We start from the raw sequence: 20,974 nt of genomic DNA on the forward strand, positions 1-20,974 counted from the left end.
AAGATGAACTAACATGTCATGACCATCCAATTCAGTCGGGGGTCCGGAAGAAAATAATCCTATGTAGGTAAGACACACACAGCAAGTATAGAATGTCTTGTCTTGTAGAATGATGGCGTCCGGGCAAACACGTTGAAAGATGACTTTTGTGTGAATAATGTAGGATGCATATTCCCAGGCTTGTAGTCTCTTGTCTTTCTGTCAATTTCCTGTCCAGTTCATGAAATGCATGGGGAGAGCCTGTGGAATCTAATTGTTTTCAGGCCCCTGCGCCCATGTAGAGGTTTATGAAGTGAAGGAGGGGGGGGGGGATAATTTTCCTTTAGCTTGAATAAATTTGTGTAGTCTGTTAGCAGAATGATGCAGTTTTCTGTGCTTTGTAGAATTTAGCCAATGCAGAAAGGCTTCTGCCTGCTCTGGAGCTTGACCCTAGTGTATCATGCTCCTCTAAATGGTATGTCAGGATTCTTCTTACATATTGCCAGTAGTACTGTATAAGCTGTTATTTTCGCCAGGGTTTAATTTTCGCGTCACAGCTAGACCGCGAATTTAAGACCACGCGAAAATGTCATCATGCACTAAGGTAGATATCTGTACGCGAAAATAACAGCGCATTATACAGTATCAGTATTAAAGTAGCGCTTAATTACATCAGAAATTCTGTGATGTGAGGCGCATTGAGGAGAATTGCTGTAGAGCAATGATGGAAATGTTCGATTCATCTATCACATTGGCTCATACACGTGTTTTCATTAGATACATGACAGGAAATTTTCTATGAAATAAAACCCCTCCCCTCTCCCAACACCCAACTGTTTATGTTTGACTGGGTGTTCTTCCTGTTTTGCATGGGATCACCATAACCATGCTTGCAGAGACGGAATTAATCACACGCTATTCTCCCCCCCCCCCCCCCCCCCCCTTGGTATGGAATACCCTGAATCCTGACCGATGGACTGAATATAGCCAGGCAAGCTGAAATTATTCAAGAGTGATTCATTTTGTAGAAAGCTACTCTACACTGATGGTCTATGCCTCAGAAGCATTTGATAACTTTAAACTTGTACCTCGCGTTATTGATGGGACAGCGAGGTGGGTAAATTCTTGACAAATGTGTCGCCTGGTTAAAAAAAAAAAGAAACGTGTACACATATTGTATTTGAAAGAAATATATGTATACATATGTATAGGGAGAACCATTGAAAGAAAAGATTATTCTTTTTGTGTTTTGCTGATATTAGGACAGCAAGCTTGGGAAATATGTGCGATTAGAAAATATTAGGAGTCAAAGAGCTATAGATATGTTATTCGCTGGAGACAAAGAGAGAGGGAGATAGACATCTGACTGTTCCAGATCATGTGAGTATATAATTGTACCAGCACTTTGAAGATCAGGTGTCCATTTCACAAAGAGGTTTACAACGGCTGAAGTTTGCTGTAGCTTCTTTTACTATAGTCATGACTCCAATACTCACATTGATTGGTTGTTGCGTAGTTGCTGTCATAGAAGCTGCAATTTTATTGCAACTTTAATTGATGAAAAGAGCTTGAAATATGAACAAATGGTACCCAGAAAGAATTGTGATGCAGAGGAAGGAAAGGAGGGGGGGGGGGGGGATGGTGATGAAATAGACTAATTTGGTTTTAAAACACTGTAGCTTGAATGTCAGTCACAGACATACCAGGCAGGCTTCCAACATATGAAGAAAGTATGACTCAATTGGGTTATGTACAGTGAGTTAGGTGCATTGCTATGTCATTGCCTAAATTAACTATTGTTAAGCAAACTGAAGGCCCCCCCACCCCCCCCCCCCCCCCCCAGTTACGGTTGAAAAAAGATATAAACATAAAAAACAGCGCCCAAGATCAATCAGTCTGTAGACAGATAAAAGGAAGCAAGCCATTTTATAAAAAGTTATACCGTTAGCCACAGGAGGGGAAAGTTAATGTTTATAAATTAATGTGTCAATAATCAAAGGGATAACTTCCTTGTTACTCTCCTGTAGTTTTCCTGTAATTTTCCAGTGGTTGTTGTGTGCAGCTGCTGCTGTGGTGGCAGCTGGACAAGAACCAGTTTCCTGTGAGTTTTATTACTGTTCCGATGAAAACGGCCATTATTGTAATTCTGAGTGCAAACCTCAGTTTCACATGGGGCCCCAAATCAGCTGTGTCCTTTGCAATTCTCCCAATAGCCACATTTACACCTACTAACTTCGCGATTTTTAAAATCATGATATTTTGATTCCACCATTTACACTTGCGCAAAAACATGCAAAGTTTGAGCTTCACGAAACATCACAATTTTGTCGGTAGTGCACATGTGTATTTACCTCTCTCTTTCACTTCCGGGTTGACGGTAGACGAGTGGAAGTGCGCACTTTTCGTATTCACTGCAGTGCAGTCTGTTTTGCTTGCAGCTGGTTGGAATGTTGAGCCAGGGCTTTTTATCAGTCCCATGCACACATAAATTTGTGTTTCTCGAGAGTGTAAACGTACAGTAAAACTAATAGCTTGCCATATTACTGTAAAAGTAGATATTTTCGCGCGACTGATTTTTCGCGCTCGGCTGGGTAAGAAGAGTTTCGCGTGTTTTTAGGCACAGGAACATATGGCAAACAAAAATATTCGCGTGCTTTTATTTTCGCGCTAGTTTCTGGTTGCGCGAAATGCGCGAAAATTTCAACACCGCGAAAATTTCCACTTTTACAGTAGATCACATATTTAGTAGTTGTGTAAAACTTCAGCTAAGTATAGGGAAGTTGAGGAAAGCAGCATTCAGGAGGATCATGAAATTTTCCAGATGTGACGAAAATTGAGAGGCAGGCTCAGCTTTTTAGGTATTTCATCAGGCAACAGCAAGAACTCACCAACATTTTACTGACACTTGTACTCCTCTATAGATACACAAAGTCAATGTATACCGATATCAGTATGGGCACTCTCAAGATCAACACATTTCTGGGAGAGTATTGTTATGTCGCCTTGGGATGATGATATATGACTGGAGAACTTCAGGTTTGCTACTGCTAGTTTCAATCACTTTAATTCTTGTTACCGTTATGGAAAAAAAACACAAAAGCTTATGGGTAATGGCTTGATGTTGTCTTGTTGATTATAGATTGTACTTCTGTCCTACACAGTGACAGTAAACTTTGCTATTGGGCAAAGAGATCGGGAGACCGCCATGCCGAGGATCGGCAGTGTACCTGTACAGCTGTAACGTGTACGCTGGCCAGTGGCCTACGTACTCTACACGTTCCAAAGAGGGATCAGGAGCGCGTGTAAACTCCCGGTGCATTCCTGAAATACCAAAAGTCATAGGATGAAAAATCACGATATTTCTGCAGTTTGGGTTTACACTCGCTAAAACTTCGCCTCAAATTACGCAAAGTTTTAAAGAATCACACTCTGACTAGCAGTTTTTCTGGCTATGTTTCGATGTTGTTTGGGTGTAATTGCTTAAGAAATTTTGCAATTTGAGACAAATCACGAAATTTCCAAGCAAGTGTAAAATCCCCCCAATGTGCAGTATTACTGTATAAGCTATTATTTTCGTGAATCACAGTTGGATCGCGAATTTAACAACACAAGAAAATGTCTCGATGCGCTTGGATGATATTGCATTATAGCGTCAGCATCAATTTGCGAAAACATCTCGCGAAAATGTCTATGAACTTCTTGTTTGCAAAAATATCTATACGCGAAAATAACAGCGTATACAGTAGTATTTTCATGTTGTTCAGTGCCCATTTTATGTACTTTCTCCAAAATGTGCCGTCAGCAATCAGATTGATAGCACATGGCTAGCATCTTTGAACTGACCATGCTCCAAATGCTCCAATTAAGATGAAGTATGCAGTATAAGATAACATTGAATATTATTTTGATTTAAAATGAGAATTGCTGGTATTAATCTTTTCAAAGTCAACATTATTGCCATGACTTTTACTGGTGGCATTGAGAAAAAGCAGTTACTTTCATCATTTATTAATTTCAATTTTTAAAGTGAACTAGCACAAGTGGAAATATTACGAATGGAAGTGATGTGAATCAGCAAGAAAATTACGAGAAGCTAAAGGAGCAGAAAGCTTGTCACCTAGTTTGCAGTCAGGTGCAAAAATGTGTTGAATTATATTTCTGTGTGAGCTTTGAATATCATTAGACAAAAAATGAAAATGCAGCTATGGCTTATGTCTGTTGCATATACTCTCTTGAGTGCGTTCTTCCTCACAAAATTGAAATGATGATGTTAAAAAGTCAATCTCTCCCTAACAGAATAATGTATATTATGGATGTTACCTATTAAAATATTTGCCTAATTGAAAAAAAAAACCACACACACACAAATTAAATGCAACATACAAGGAGAAGCTACTTGTATAAGACCTTGATAGAATAGATAAAAGACTCGAGATGTGAGGTACTGTAATATGCATATTGAGAGGTTAAGATGAGAGCAATTTAGCATACTAGTTTTTGGTGTTGTATATTGCGTGTCCACACGCCCACACAGTTACACAATGCCCTAAAATCTGTAGAGAGAAAAAGAGAGATGGAAAGAGTAAGAGAGAAAACACATTCAGGGCTGTGGCTGTTCGATGAAGCAAGTGAGCTTGAAAGGGGTACACGCAGGTTGCCTGAAAATGTGTACATTATGACCATTCCTCAGGAAGAGAAGAAATGAAAAAAAAAAAAAAATGCCCACACACACACACACTTACTACACATACAGAGGCAGAGCCTGCTGCTTTTCCCCTTACGCTGAAGCTTTAGCAGTTTCCTTGTTTCACTCGAGACTGCTAAATTTTGTGTGTGCCTATGTGCATTGATGCATAGAATTGATGCCAGCATGGAGTCTTCCCTTGGCTTCTAAAAAAGAACATAGGTGCGGTCTAGGTCTCGTCGTAGTCTTTCATAGCCCTAGCTGAATATCTCTTGTTTGGATGTCTTATATGTAAGTCAATGTTGCTCAATTAATGGGACAGCTCTTCGGGAGCAGTTAAAAAGGGAGAATGAAAGCCGTAATGTGCTGGGCAGAGACTCCATTCTAATTGTCGAGCACCGACGGATGTCTCAGGGAAATGAAGGAAGAAAAATGTTGGAGAATATTACTCTCGATTGGGGGGAGAGAGGGACAGAGGTAGAGAATGAGAGAGAGTGAGACGCGCTTTGTGTTAGGGATTCATGTGTGTGCGACGATCTTCCTTCTGTCAGGGCATACATAAAACATTTGACCTTCTGTGGAAACCTGCAAGATTGACTGCCCAGCCGTTGATATGGTTACAGGTTGCAAATGTGATTGCAACAGGAGAAGAGCGCAGGGAGGGAGGGAGGGAGGGAGGGGAGAAAGAAAGGTGGACGGAGAGGAGGAGGAGGAGGAGGGAAGATGGAGGACAAACCAACCACGGCACTTTACACTGGAGCCCGGAGTGAGGAGGGTAGCGAGGGAGAAGAAGGGGAGAGAGAGAGAGCACATTGATAGATCAGATGGAGCAGAGGCTGGTGCAGAGGATGGGGACGAGGAAACCGTGTGAAGAAGAGACGAGGAGACTTGGAAGAAAAGAACCAGAGATGGCTGCAATCAAGGAGAGTCAATTTCATTTTAGAAGGTTGAGGGATATGAAGAAATCGGAAAAAGGTTGGCGCAGGGAACGAGATGGAGAGAGAGAGAGCAAAAGAAGCAGCAATATGACATTGTTGGAAAGATCAATGGCAACTTAAAGGTTACAATATGAAGATTTAGAGGGAGGTTTTTTTTTTCTTTCTACAAGTTGGAGAAGTGATCTGAGATATGCTAAATAAAGGAGGGTGGGGTTAGCAGACGGTGGGAGGGTGGTGCACTGCATAGTAAAGAGGCTATTCAGAGACTGCAAAACAAACATTCCTACAGTTGCACAAAGTGCAGAGCCAGTGACCCATTTATGAATGCCTCGTGACCTTTTGATATTTGACAGCAAAATTAGCTTCAAATTAGATCAATAAATATGGCGGAGCTCTAGGCATTAGTGATGGTAATGATAAAACATGGATTCTTACTGGCTGTGGAGAATAAACCATGTGTTCGTACTGAAAATGGCTCATGCAGCAGTTGTGCTTCATATTGCAGTATACAGTACCTTGAAATGGAATGTTGAGAGACCAACCAGCTCTCTGAAGTACATTAGAATTTAAAAATTTACAATTCACCTTTTTTTTTTTTTCAGTGAAACTCAGAAATACAGAGTGAAATTGGAGAAAGCAATTTTCATTTGAAGAGTGAAGAGCATTCAAGACATAGCATGGCGAATGAAGCCCAACCAGATCTGAATAATGAGTGAAGGTTTGACTCTAAAGTAATTAGTGTACTGAAGCATGAGGTCTTTAGACAGGGGTGCTGAGGAGGTAGTGAAATTGCTTCTTAATGGAGAAATTAAGGACCAGTTCGTTAATCCCAGTTAAAAAACAATACTTGATAGAATCCCCTATTCAGTATGATAGTGATTTATTAGAACAGAACGTAATTGATTACCTGAATATTTACCTTGTTGAAAAAGCTTCTAATATCCCTCTATGAAAGTCTGTAGTGCATTAGTATTGTAGTATTGGACCAGTACCTCTTTGTGTGATTGTACCTGCATCTAACTAAGATATGAAGAGAGTGCCTGTAGCAAGTATTTCCCATTTGTAGTATGACAGGGTGAATCTAGTCCTCAAGGAGGGAATTATCAACATGAAGTGTATTGGTCTAGATATGTTTGTTTTTCATGATGGCAGAAAGACATGCTTGGGATAATCTGTGTGTGTGTGTGTGTGTGTGTGTGTGTGTGTGTGTGTGTGTGTGTAGGTTTGTAGGTGTGTGTTTTCATGTTGTTAACTTTCGAGTGTGTGCCAATACTGTGCGTGTGAAGTGGCGGCGAATGAGCTGACACATCTATCCATCTTTTGGAACATGATGATTGCCTTCTGTAGGTCTCTGCTTTCCTCACATTTTATCAAATCCATTATTCAGCATAGGGGACAGCCAGGGTGGGTGTCACTTTTGATGGCATTAGGAAGGGCTTGAACAGGGAAAGCTTTTTCAAATTCTTAAAATTTTGTTGCTTTTTCCACAACATTGTTTTTAGAAGCCAAAACGTACATTTATTACCATACCACAGCAGAAATGGTTGAGTAATATCTTCCTTGAATGAGATTTATGTTTCTGTTTATGAATCTCCCCCCCCCCCCTTTTAAAGGAAAGTTCATAAATTCTTGCTGAATATGCTGTAAAAACAAGTAAGTTATCAAGCTTGTGTCCCCTAGGTACCGTCAAAACAGAATAATAATAATGATAATGATAATGATAGCTGGTTTTTATATAGTGCATTTCACACTTCTTAAGCAGCTCAATGCGCTTTACAGAATGAAAACAATCACCTTGAATTAAAAAAGAATATACTGAAATCAATGACATTTCGTATTGATGTACTGTAGTGAGTATAGTATGTTTTGTTTTAGTTATCTGTTTATTGAATTTCCTGTGGGAAAAGCGATCTTGGTTGTACCTGAGATGTTAAAGCCATGAAATTGCATAAAAGAGTGGCAGTGAGTGATGATCAGGGGCTCTCCAACACAACTATAGTCTTGAAAGAAGTAATGTGCTTATAAGTGCAGTACAACCTAAGTGGACTCCCATTATAACGAAGTTCTCGGGACCGGCAATTTTCTTTCATTATGTTAAAATTTCCTTATAACTGAACAAATAAACAATAAAAAAACATAGAACAGATAGTGTTGCAGCCTGAATTTTTACTTTGTTGTATCTGGAATTTTGTTATAACCATGTTCGGGAGTGCACTGTAGCTTAGCATCAGAGTAACTCATGAGCATAACTATATCACGTTGAGTTATATGTTTTTCACATTTGTATTCTTTCTTTCTCCATGTCTACTACAGTGTGTGCTATATCTCTGGAGTTTGAAGATTTTGTGTCCCAAGACGCTCTTCATGTTACGAGGAAACCATGAGTGCCGGCACCTCACAGAATACTTCACATTCAAAACAGAGTGTAAGTATGATTTCCAGAGTCCCTTTTGGCTTCTAATGCTGATTGGTGTCATTAGTTGGAGTCAGCATCCCAATGCATGTAATAGCATTGTATAACTGTTTTCCTTAAGAGTGCTAAAACTGTAGCTCAATTTTACCTATGAGCTGGCTACGTGACTGCTGTCCTGCATGGTTTTGCTTTTAGAGTCTCAGAAAAAAATAGCTAATTTTTCATTTGCGTGTGGGTGTGGTACCTATGTGCCTGTGTGCTTTACCAATCTCTCTGATAAATCTGTGATGTGTGACCAAAGTTGTCTCAGTATTTTACATTCACATGCATATTTGTACGTATGCTGTATGCAGAATTAATATTACCTACAAAATAATTCAGCTCCAGAATGCCTTAAAATACAACCCCTAGCCAGAAGAAAGAGATAATTAATACATCTCGTGGGAGCTTAGATTGTGAATGATTGTTCTGTTGCTGTTCACAGTGATAATGCACAGCGTAGAATGTCATCTGGTCATCAGTGGCAGCAGTGTGTGTGTGTGTATGTTGGAGGCTGCTATCATCATCTTTCCTGATGTGTAATGACATCTGTTGTACAAAGTGTGAACCATAACATTCCAGAGGAATGGCAGAAACCGTTATGAGTAATGGAGTGGAAAATCATTCCCAATTTTCTGTGCATCTCTAAATACATGACATGCTTCCAGGCAGTGCATGTCAAGGCACCTGTCAAAACTCACATGACTTCATCAATGATGATTACAATGTTAACATGGCTGTAAAAAGCTGAAAGATCATCACTAGAAAATTCTCTTTCTTTCTCCAGTTAGAATGAGGTCTCTATTTACTCGTGTGTCGGTTGCCTGAATGGAACAGCTTTCCATGTGTAGTTGAAATCTGTTGAGATGACTGAAAATGTTTCTCTGCTGTGTAGGAACAGAAAGCAAATCAGCATTCATGATTGTATCAAAGGAGAGACAGAATGATCTCGAGTAGAAAAAAAAAGTTCTCTTCTGTCCCCCTCAAAAAAAGTATGAAGATCACAAATAAAAAAGAAAGAAAGAAGAGGAAAATGCAATACCACTGAAAAACAACTAATTGTTTTTTTCTTCAGGTAGATATCAGTATTTTCTTGTCATATAAAGCATTAGACATAATCTGTTTTTCATGATTATCAACTGCTGATTAACTACTGATTACTAGAAAGTACCTGCTATTTATGATTGATAATAAAGCACAAAACATGGCCACCCTGTCCTTGTGTCTGTTGTTCAGACTTCTTATCAACTGATAAATGGAAAGAAAAAACAACCATTCGAGCTTTTTTTTTAATGTTCATGCAGGGTAGCACTGCCTAAAGAAAACTAAGTCAGTGCATTTACACATTCTCATAGTGTGGATGTCATTTTAAACTGTTACACTAATCGAAAGCCTTTCCACTGAAATGCAGTAGTTGAGTCACATGGTAAGGTATCTGATAGTTTCTCAGAAGATTACTTGACTATAGAAAGTGCTGACTTGAAAGGCATTAGGTTTCCCATCAGAGTGCTTGTCTTGAAAAAGTTATGAGGTAGGTTGATTAATATTTCAATGAAAAGCGTGCTATGTAGCTGCAAAATTATTCCTCCAGTCCGTCAAGAAGAGCTGAAAATTCCTTACGACTGGATAAAAAAATGGAAAATGTAAATTGCAATATATCAGCGTCTTCTTAAAATTGATCTATTCTACACATGAATACATGCGTACATCTATGGCAATTTCAAGTGTGTTGCCTTCTTGAATAGTATTTTCCTAGGGTCCTGTACTGCATGAGGCTGCCGGTGGCGAGTGCATGTCAAATTATTTGTTCATTGCATGCTCATATAATGGCCTCCTGATGTTAGTCTGCCTTCAAGACCGTCGGACAGATTTATCAAAATCTGCTCTCGCGGGAAACGAGGGTTGTCCCTTGCAAAGTAATGCCTGATTAGCATCGGATAACATGCACATAGGGCGACTGGCTGTAAAAAATTCAATATTGCGCCATAAATTTTAATAACACATGCCATGGCCTGGGGAGGGAGGGAGGGCTCGCTGCACGCCGTGTACCTCCATAGGGTTGATACGGGCGTGTGCTGTCAGCTGAATATGTGGCCACTCACTGTGGTGCATAAAAGTCATGTCATCTGTACTGTTGCTAAGTAGAGTCTAGACTGGAGGCACTACCATGAGATGGGTTTTCCATCTCATTCTGTTTCCCAACCTTGCATACCCTTCGATTAGAGCGTGCATCAGGAGAGAAGTAAAATGAGATCCACGTTTTGCATATCATGTATATATAGTCAATTGATCACAACAGGGGATAATATTTTCTCTCTTTTTTTGTCAAGAATTCACTCATTTTTTGAAAAAAACTTCAATCTTGTGAACTAATTTTGTTCTTGTTAAAATGATACTATTGCACATTCAGACGTTTCATTTATTCACCACTTTGTAGAAGTGATATCAACTATGCAGAAGGACGTACAATAACATAGCAAAAGCATGATGTGTCTAGGTATGTCAAAAAGCTGAATAGAATGTTGGGATTATCTGATGTGTGGTGTAATTGAACTGTGCAAACGTAAGCAGCAGTCAACGCATTTAAACGGATTGTCAGTGTTCACTCGCTTTCATGTAACTGTGATAAATGCGAAATTATTTTGCTCAGTAAAATGGTAAATGAATTCGAGCAGGTGTTGGTCGTTTCATGTCAATGAACGGAATGGTGAAACCAAATAGTCACAAGTTTACATTTGTTTGTCTTTCTCCCTCCATACAGGCAAAATCAAATACACAGAGAATGTGTACAATGCATGTATGATAGCATTCGATTGTCTACCACTAGCAGCTGTTATGAACCAACAGTTCCTCTGTGTGCATGGAGGGCTCTCACCAGAAATACACTCATTAGATGACATCAGGAATGTAAGTATCATCAATCTAGTCATTGAACGCTTGGAGAATGCTCTTAAGTTTAGGGTTAGTTTGGTTTCCATGTCTGTAATAGTTTTGTAATTTCACCTTTTTATGTAACAGTATATCAATCATGAGTTGTATTATGTGTGGGAGGAATGCATATAATAAGCATTGCTTTTTAGCATTCCTCCCCATTTCCAGCATTTCTGTATACTTTCAATATTTGCAGACTTATAGATCTTGTTTATTATACAATTTAATTAATGCATTCAACTTTTGTAATATATATATATATATATATATATATATATATATATATATGTATATATATATTGTGTAAATAAATGACTGAATGCATAATTTCTGGACAGATTGACACTTTGAAGGTGTCTGAAATTTTGTCTATTTATCCTGTGGATTTTGGACCAAGCAAATTAGTATGCAAAGTCCATTAAAAATATTTCACTTTTGTTTACTTTCTGAATTGTTTTTCAGTCATTTAGTAGTCCTTCTGGTGGTAATGGAAAGACTCTTTCCGACGACTTTGTCAAAACTCAAATGGGACCTTTTGCTCCGTGTCTCTTGGTGTAAATGAGTGCTTTCCTACTCGTAGATAGGTCAAAGGTGGATACTAAAGGATATTACATGTAATAGTTTTCATTTATTGATAGAAATCAGGGCAGTACAGAAGATATGTATCCCACTTGATCAAATTGGGAAGAGCCCCATACTTCTGATAGACAAGTGCCCATTGCCCCTTGCCCCCCCCCCCCCCCCCATTAGTGAGTTTTACTTGTCCCGGACTAGCTGGCAAGTTGGGGTTTTAGCATTTATGGGAAAAGGAATTCAACTTTTTGGACATGCCACCCCTTTGACAGGAGTCAAAATTTGATATTGAAATGGATTTTATATTTCAGAATCTGAAGGTGACAAAAGAACTGTAATGCAGGGGGACCTTTCTTTGCATACTGATGCATTTCTTTGTACCAACTTTGCTCTCCAGTTGGACAGGTTCAAGGAGCCCCCAGCATTCGGTCCCATGTGTGATCTCCTATGGTCAGATCCCCTGGAGGACTTTGGTAGCGAGAAGACCACAGAACACTTCAGTCACAACACAGTCAGAGGGTGTTCCTACTTTTACAGGTAAAAATGCGACGTCATGTGCATCATTCTGAAGATGAATAATCGCTTGTGTGTGTGATCATTCTATATAATATGTTTTTGTACCTGATGATGGCCTCAGTGCTTTCTGTCACATGAGCATTAGAGGAGGAGGATGATAATGATGATGACATTGCTGACAAGGGCAATCGCTGTGAGGTGGCTGCAGATGAAGTGATATTGAGAGCAATAGTGAATGGCAGTTTAAACAACAGAGGGTACGCATGAATAGCCGAGTGTATTCCTGCCACTGATACTTTCACCAATCTACCCAAAACTTTGACTGATGTCAGACATATATCTCTACCATACACACCAGCTGTGTGGCCAGTGCTCTAGGATTATTTTCAATTCTAGGAAGTAGGGCCGTTTGTTGATTGGAGATCTCAAAAAGAAGACATTCTGGAGTATGCCTTGGATACGTAGGGTGACTGATTACAGTTAGTGGTTGTTGCAGTTATTATACGGAGAACCATGGTAGTGGTGATTATGATTATGAGGATGGGTATATTGAAAGGGTTGGTAAAATTTGCTCATAGTAGGCTTGACAGCATTAAGTCTGCTCTTCCTGAGTACATGCATTAAATCCATTATCCCAACACTGGAGGCTATACATTCATACAGCCTGGTCGAGATAAACATGGTGGTTGAAACACCTTGAATGAATGATGTAGGCATTGGGCATGAGTCCAAATCAGGATCTCCTGTGTAAGGGTCTAGAATATACTCCTTTGTACATGAGTATAACATTGCTCTGAATAAGAGTGTCCCACATAGATAGACTTTAGTGGATGTAGGTGGGTTTGCTATAAAGAGTTACAGTATTTTTTTTTTTATAAGTTGCTTTTTTCTTGTACAGATATCTTCACAAATGAGGAGGTATTAGACATTTTTTGCGAGATATAGCTTTTTGTGCATTGACACCGAGGCTATTATGAGTGCACTATTATCCTTGTGCATGGCCACATTTTTGTTAAATTCGCAGTCCAACAGTAACATGCAAAATTCACAAAAATCAAACCCTCAGGAAAATAACAGCTTATACAGTAGCACATGGGTACTTCTACACTGTACACTGTAAAAACATTTCACCAGATGCCTCTTAAATTTAGTGTTATTAACAGTCTTAAGAAGATTGAGAAAAGCATAGTGACCACTAATGTATAAAGGGCAGCCTAGGTCTGTTAAAGTTCTGAGTCAGCTCCTGCCCCCCCCCCCCCCCCCCCCAGCTTTACCCTCCCTTAAACCATGTTTGCCACATGTGGGATGCCCACATCTGCATGAAAGGACATTCCCACTAGCTGTGAAGCTGTCTCTGCTCGACTCCTCCCCCTTCCTGCATCGGGAGGCAGATAATCTACAGAGCAGGATGCATGCAGACACCGGTCAAATACAGCATCGCGGAGAGATCGTCTAATTTGTATTCCTCGGCCCGTGCTCATAAAACTGTGAAGTCAATCCATAAGTTTGCCGTGCAGTTTGCCCGCGTGACTGCTGAAATGAAAATTTTGATACGAGATCTTCTCCGCCGGCGTGGGAGAAATTGGGCCTGCACTCTGATGATGGCACGACGGTGCCCCTGTGAGGTGGCAGTTACGGCTCTCCGCATTGTTTGATGATTAAAGGAATCCATTATACCATCAAAGCTGCTTATATGCAGTCAAGCTGATCCAATCATAGAGTCGGGGATATCCTCGTAAAGCACACTAGTTTGTCTTGGGAGAAGTCGAGTCTCTGTAGCAATGTATTATTTCTTCATGGCAATGAAAATCAAATTTATCACCACATAAAGTAGCTGCCCTTGTTGTGCAAGTTGCATTGAGTGCTGTGATCTTCTCATGTGATTTGTGTGGCACACTTTATTTCAGCTGATTGAACTTGACAGTTTTTTTTATCTATTCGTGTGAGTCATCCTCAACTTGAATATGAATGGATTCATGTTAGATGCAGCATTTTCAATTAGTTCATAAATCAAATGTCAGAAATATTGTCAAAGTTGAATTTATGTGAGCTAGGTGGTGCAAGGAATTATTGATGATTTGGTACAATGTGATTATATCAACCCCTATTTTATCCCAAGGCTTCTACGTTGGTCTTTCATATTGTTACACACGAGTGGTTCAACGTCACTCATATTTCAGCCAAACTTTTGAGGAATTCACAAATTATTAGTAAAAAGCTGGAAAAATTTCAACTCAATAACCCCAAAGAAGCTACTTTTCTGATCATATTCAAAGCTCTTGTTCATGTGATATGAATAATAGAATGCATCAGATGGTGCAGAATGACAGTCATAAAAGAATAGTTGTAGAATCACCACATCTGTTCCCTGAGAAGATTGGGAAGAAACAACCTAATTTATCTTCTAGTCTTCACTAGATCCACAGTTGATAAGATCAAATTTGAGTTGTATCAGAGAGTCATCATAGGTGAAGAATTAACATTTTTTCATTGATGTTTCTAGGGCAGGTATCTAAGGAAAGTTATTATCTCTAACTGGAAAATGAGATGCTAAAAGAAATATGACTTTCTTTCTAAAAATAGCTGTCTTCCTTTCATTGAGAGATAAATTATCCTCCTGGAAAGGCCTTGATCTTTTCACCATTGATAAACTTCCAAAGGTAAACACCATACCAAGTGTGCCTCATGTTTATCAGAAGTTGGAGTTTATAGGAAAATGAATAGTAGTATTGATTAATTACAAACACATCTCCTTCAGTAATATATATATTTAAAAAAAAGAAATGTAGCAACAAAAGAGCTTTGAAATTGGTTACATGAAGACATGTCCACTTTGTGGATTCACCAATAAAAGCTTTGTGCCATGTTAGAAAATGAACAAGCACTGAAGGTGCAACCACTCTGCCTTTCATCTCAGTCTGAGGTGGTTCCACAGACTTTGAGCCAAGATGCCTTTGACAGACATTGTAATCTTCAGGTGAATGTGTACCGAGGTTGCTTCCACAAGCTGTGCGCAATCTGCGGGTATCGCCAGAGGATTTCTCAAATGGGTGCATACGAAATCACCTGGATTTTCCCCTGTGAATTGAGCTACCGTGTTTGCACTCTTGACAGCCATGCAGACTATGTTAAAAGGCCACCTTCGTGAGTATTTGTTGTGGCAAGAAAGGGCAAGAGAGAGCGGGAGGGAAGAGAGAGATTGGGAATGATGATGCATCAACTTTGGCTTAGCCATGCTGCCTCTCTCAGTTGTTATTGTATGCTATGTGTCTGTGGGATTGGGAAAAGCAATCCAAATATTGGATGATGGTGTACTGCAGAAATCTTGTTTTTAGAACTAGATCTTCCCTTTCATTCTCTCTTCCACCCTCCCTCCCATCCGCCCTGTCTCTCTCTCTTTCTTTCATAGTCTGTACACATCGTTTGTGGTATCTTTTTCCTGTGTTGGCATTTGGTGTGCAAGTTTAATTGAGTGAAACAGTTAAAAGACCAGTGTTGCTCTTGAAATGCACTCCAAGAACTTTATGAACTTATGTCTATAACTAGCATGACAGTATTAGCACACAGACCTCAAACATTCTGTGGACAGCCTCATGTGTTTTGAACTGTTTTGGAGAACAGTAAATTGTGCTTGCCCTGGAAAAGCAGGTGTGTGGGTTTGTAGCATTATGATTTTGGATGCTACCTGAATTTTCAAGTGTTCATTTTTTTTTCCATCGTTGGAAGGAAAAACAATCATTGAACAAAATGGTTGAAGTTATATCGACATTTAACATGAAATAAGAAGGTTCCTATAATTTACCAGTCACAGTATAGTTGCAACTGCATGTACAGAGTCGTTTAGGTGATGATGTTATAGGTGTACAAATCTTCTATTGGCGTGAACATGTTACTTAATTTCTTTCCATTTTTGACATGAAAAAAACAAACAGAAAAATGTAAATTCTTCACAATAAATCATTTGTGCAGTAATAGTCAACAACTGAACAAATTTTAGGGGGAAAGGGTTCAATATCACCATTTCATGAAACCATGAGAAACTATAGAATTCCATGACATAATTTGATATGTGATATACATGAAACTTCTGTTAAAAATGTTCGTATGATTTTCCTCCAGTTATCGAGCCTATTTTATAGCGAGTGACATTGCACACTTTCAAGTACATGTCTCTTATGTTCCTTTTTTTTTTCTCAGTTAGAATATCCCTTCCACTTGAGATATATTTGTATTTCTCCCCTGAATTTCCACTTGTTTGTAGTCATCTCACTTTTTGTGTCAGTGTCTATCTTGGGTCTCACCACATTTCTGCTATCTGTCTCTCTTTTCTCCATTTCTGTTTCTTTCTATCCTCATCCTGTCTTTATCCTAGTCTCCTATATCGATCTGTACCCATCATCTTCGTTGTATTGATGCTATTCCCTATTCTGTTTCCTTTTTTCTCCCCCTCTTAACCATGAATGCACTCTTCCCTTCAGTGTCTGTCTGATGTGACTCTGTGGCCTGTTCTAAAACTTGTCAGTTTTGTCTTCTTCTTTTTTTTTAAATACTTGGGAAGCTCTAAGAGAGAGTGATTGACCGATCAAATTCCTTCTGTGTACATCTTCCCTCAGGCAGCACCGGTGCGTGGTGTGCACGCCTAACTGCACATGTGCACTGTTGGCTGTATTAGAGTTTAATTAACTGCAGTGAGCGAGATCTTGCAGGTGAATAGGTAACCTTGGCGCTAATAATTGTGTGCATTCATGCTCAGGAGCATCTGTAAATGTTAATTTCCCCATTACAATTTGTCATCCCGCATAATATCATCTTTACTGGTTCCGCCGGCCCGTCTGTCCTTGCTGGACAGACATGCTGCCATTTTGGATGTCTGGATCCTCATAGAGGCGGCCACGCTGGCCCTTATATCCCTGTTGCCTGTAAGCCATTTATGAGACTGTCATCCGAGGTGGTCAGAGGAACACAGCACCGTGCTGTAGTGATATTGTTCAATTAGTATTGCTGTAATGATGCAGTGATTGCTTCATGCAAAATGCATGGGCGTAATTAGACAGGCTTTGTGTCTACAATGGGTTGCAAAGTATGTACACAGCTTCAGGAATCTTTAGAGCCTGTATCACCTTCCAGTGCAATATCACTCGAGGACAAAGAAAAGAAAAGGAAGAAACACACCACTCATTTTCGTGCTGTTTTTTATTGAATTCTAGTTTTTATTATTCCTCTTTTGATATTGTGCTTTCATCCATGTATTCTGTGATAATAGAGCATTTCAATGACCTCCCACTCATTTCATGAATTATGTGTTGCATGTGACCTTGAAGCAGATCAAACTTGAAAAAACTGGGAAAATGCTTTATTATTGTTCAGATGCAGTCAATTTTTCTATCTTAAGAAGACATGAAATGCTTTCAGGGTCCATGTGCTATAGGTGGGCATTATGCGTGTGCCACCTTCTATGAATTGTGAATCCTGCAAACTGGAGACTCTCTTGAAAGGTTTACTCGAGCCTTGATAAAGGTCAGTTTGACCCTGATGGTGCCTTTGAAGCATTATGCCATGATAATCAAAAATGCCAAAGGGCTCATGCATCAGGTCAAGTTGAAACGGTGCTCCTGTAGCAAGGTTTTGCAGCTGTGTCGTGGGTGAACCTCATTCTGAGATTCCAGATTAAAAGCAGAGTCTGTACAGATTCAGTGAATTTGAGGGTAAGACAGTGAATCAGGCATGAAAATCCGCTAAGCCTTGTTAAAATTCAATGCCTCGTTTCAGAGTAGTAGAAACAAACTGCTTTTAGTTATTGACTGTCAAGTTCATACTTGTTTTAGATACATCCTGCACTTAGCAAGAAATGAGAGGCTGTATTGTGGCACTGTCCCGCTGCAAAGATTACCGGTACTGTGGCAGTGATAGTAAGTTGTTGTGATACACTGTACCCCTACTCATTAAGCATAGTGTGCATGTGCAGTAATGCACAGTGACAGCATCGTATTTGGTAATATTCAATGCCTACTCTCACAGTATGGGATTGGGGAGCTGTCTTTTCTCCGGAACAAATGAATAGTTATGACTTTTTGTGGTGATTTTGCCTTCACGTAATTTGGATGATATTGTCAACTTTTAGCTGTGCAGCATATACCAGAGAAAAATTCTTATACAGAAGAGTTACGACCATTATCAAAGAAATTTGTTGCTTAACATGGTTCTTAGAGAGGTGATTTATGTATTCCACTGATACTGCTGCATTATCTCAATCCACATGTATATGAAGGTGAACTTGTCTTTTCAATGTCTGGCAATTTTACAACATGCACAAAATATTGATTGAAACATCAGCACTGTCTAGTATGTTTATCTGCAGTTCAATCCTTCACTATTTGGTAAAATGAAGTGTTTTTGGTGGTTTTTTGTGTTTGTTTACTTGTTTATTTGTTTTTTGCTTTAGCTTGGTATTTTTATGAGAATGCATAGATGAAAGTACAATTCCACTCCCATATTCACGTTGAATTTATTGCAGGGAGAAGAATCAAATTAGAAGGGCATTAGAAGTTCTAATGAAATCAGATGTAAATTAAGATATCACAGTATTTTGTAGTTTTGTTTAGTTTTATAAATGATTGTGTTAGTTTGCAATTACAGTATTATGCATTTTAGATTAGGTAATGCAAGTTTCCACATGATATGGTATACCTGTATTTTCACGGAATTTCCTGTTTTTGTTTGTTTTGATTTCTCAGCTTATTACCAGGATTGCCAAATGTGTATCACCTTGTGCAGTCTGTGCCAATCATACATGCCGAAACAACTTATACAAACACTCTGTCATTGCTGACTATTATGAGATTATGTCCAGTGTAGAAGGAAATATTTCCATTGGTGACAAGCCGATCACTCTAATCCTAGTGCCATTGCAGAAAATGAGAAGTGCGATCTTACTGAGAGATAAATAGATAGATAGAGAGAAGAAGAGACAGGAGGAGGAAGGGGAAGGAGAGGGGAGAGAGGAAAGGTCTTGAAAAACACAAGATTGTTAGCAATGCATAATCCTCACCGTAATGTTTTCAAAGCCACCAGAGCTGTAAGATCAGTACCTTGTATGAGCACAGGATTCACTGTAGTACTACAGTATATGAGCATTTTGGCAATACTGACGAGGATGCATTTGACTGTTACGTTAGTTTTCAATGACAATCGAAAGACAGATAATCTTTTATTCATGGATCCCATAGATATTGTTAGTTAATGATGCAATTTTGTGTTGCAAAACAGTTATGAAGGTGTCATTTGAGCATCAGTCAGAGCAGTCACCTTGCTTTTAACTCCAGAAAGATGTCCCAGGTATTTGCAGTTATCACTAATGGATTGGATTTAACAACAGTAGTGTAATATACACACATAACCTCTTTGACAGTATGAGGCCGACTATCTTGCCTGTGGTTATATGTATCCATCTATCCCAGTAGCCATAAGATAAATGTGATCTAGAGTTACCGCGGCAACGTCCGGGTAATGTCAGGGTGATCTCTTTTCACCCTGCCTGTTCAACGATTTCCGGTAACTTTTGCCAAAATCTACCCTAGCCAGCTGGGGTAATTGCTGCGACATTACCCTGACGTTACTGTAACACTACCTTGGCAGCTCTCCTGTTAGTAACATTCCTTTGATATCCTCAACATGTATGCGCAAGATTGCAGACAGAGAATGATTGACATGTTTCGCGCTGATCACGTGCATGGATTGTAACCACTGATCTCTGTGTAGTTGAGATCAGTGATTATAACCACGTTTTGTATACACAAATTCTAGAACAATAGGCGGTGCTGGCCGGCGGGCAGGGTAGTGGCAACAGTGGACACACCCCTTTGTGGAAACTTATCCATGTAAGGTTTTGGGTGTGTGTCTGTTAAAACAATACCCTTTGCTCTCTCCTGCAGTTTTATTGCCAGAGGTGAGGAAGTTTGTTCTCCAAACGTTGCCGCGACATTGTCGCCGCGACATTGTCGCAGTAAGATCTGTTCAAACATGGCTCTAGAAGACATTGTAGCAAAGTCAGAAGTTGGAATAAAATCAAGTGGCATTTTGTAACTTGTGCAAGCATCAAGTGTTGGATTCCCTCTCCCAAGAGCGTTGCATCCCCAACCTTTTGCTTTTCTTCATTCATTTTGGCCATGGTCAAGGAATTACTGCCTTTCATTAGCATCATATGCAGCAAATTAATAGTGTGAAGGCTCTTGAATGAGTATTGATAGAAACCAGTTACAATTGTTGTCACTCAGGACATGCTGTAACCTCTGCAGCTTAGTGGAGATTCTTAGATTTTTCTTCCAACAGGTGAACTGAGCACAGAGACTGAAATTGAAGGCCTCTAGAGCTTTTCTTAACCAGCAACAGGGGTTTAGGAGAGAATGTATGCAGTGCTCTGTGGAAAGAGTGGCTCAATGGGCCATCTTTGTGGTTTTATTCCTGGTGGCAGTTTGTGGATGGAGAATCTGTGAGCGTCGATGTTTTGCATTGATTACAGGCGCCACCCCCACTCTCCCCTCTGCCTCCTCTCAACATTTCACCAACATTTCCTATCATTGCGGCTGCTGGTTTCGGGTGCTGTGGCAGTCGGCCATTGTAGGAGTGAGGGGGCCAGAGCACACTGCAGTTCATACAAGCATCAGCACCCGGGTAAATTGTTGTCGAGTGGGTCCAGGGAATAATTTCATCCACACCATTCATGTGATGGGGTGCTGGGGCATAGAGGAATTATCTGTTGTCTGATCATGTCAATTCTATCATGTTTGGAGGTTTGGTTGCGCCGATTAAGGTGTTATCCTGTTTGTATTGTGCTGATTCATTGCTCTGCTTTGTGTCCTAATGGCGGACCTTTTCTATTTCCCTCCATGTTAAAAGATATTT

At 39.6% G+C, this 20,974-nt stretch overlaps 1 protein-coding gene across 3 annotated transcripts in view; it reads left to right on the plus strand.

Moving 5' to 3' along the window:
- LOC139736904 (protein phosphatase 3 catalytic subunit alpha-like) overlaps positions 1-20,974 on the plus strand; it is a 99,922-nt gene that overhangs the window by 35,028 nt on the left and 43,920 nt on the right. For all 3 annotated transcript variants that reach the window (XM_071647577.1, XM_071647578.1, XM_071647580.1), the window contains exons 4-6: positions 7,915-8,026; positions 10,815-10,960; positions 11,955-12,094. In XM_071647577.1, coding sequence (XP_071503678.1) covers positions 7,915-8,026; positions 10,815-10,960; positions 11,955-12,094 — 398 coding nt within the window. The remainder of the gene's footprint in view (positions 1-7,914; positions 8,027-10,814; positions 10,961-11,954; positions 12,095-20,974) is intronic.

This window comes from Diadema antillarum, unplaced genomic scaffold (assembly GCF_040938485.1).
Source record: "Diadema antillarum isolate AM-2024a unplaced genomic scaffold, OU_Dant_1.0 seq00000674_RagTag, whole genome shotgun sequence".
Lineage (NCBI taxonomy): Eukaryota > Metazoa > Echinodermata > Echinoidea > Diadematoida > Diadematidae > Diadema > Diadema antillarum.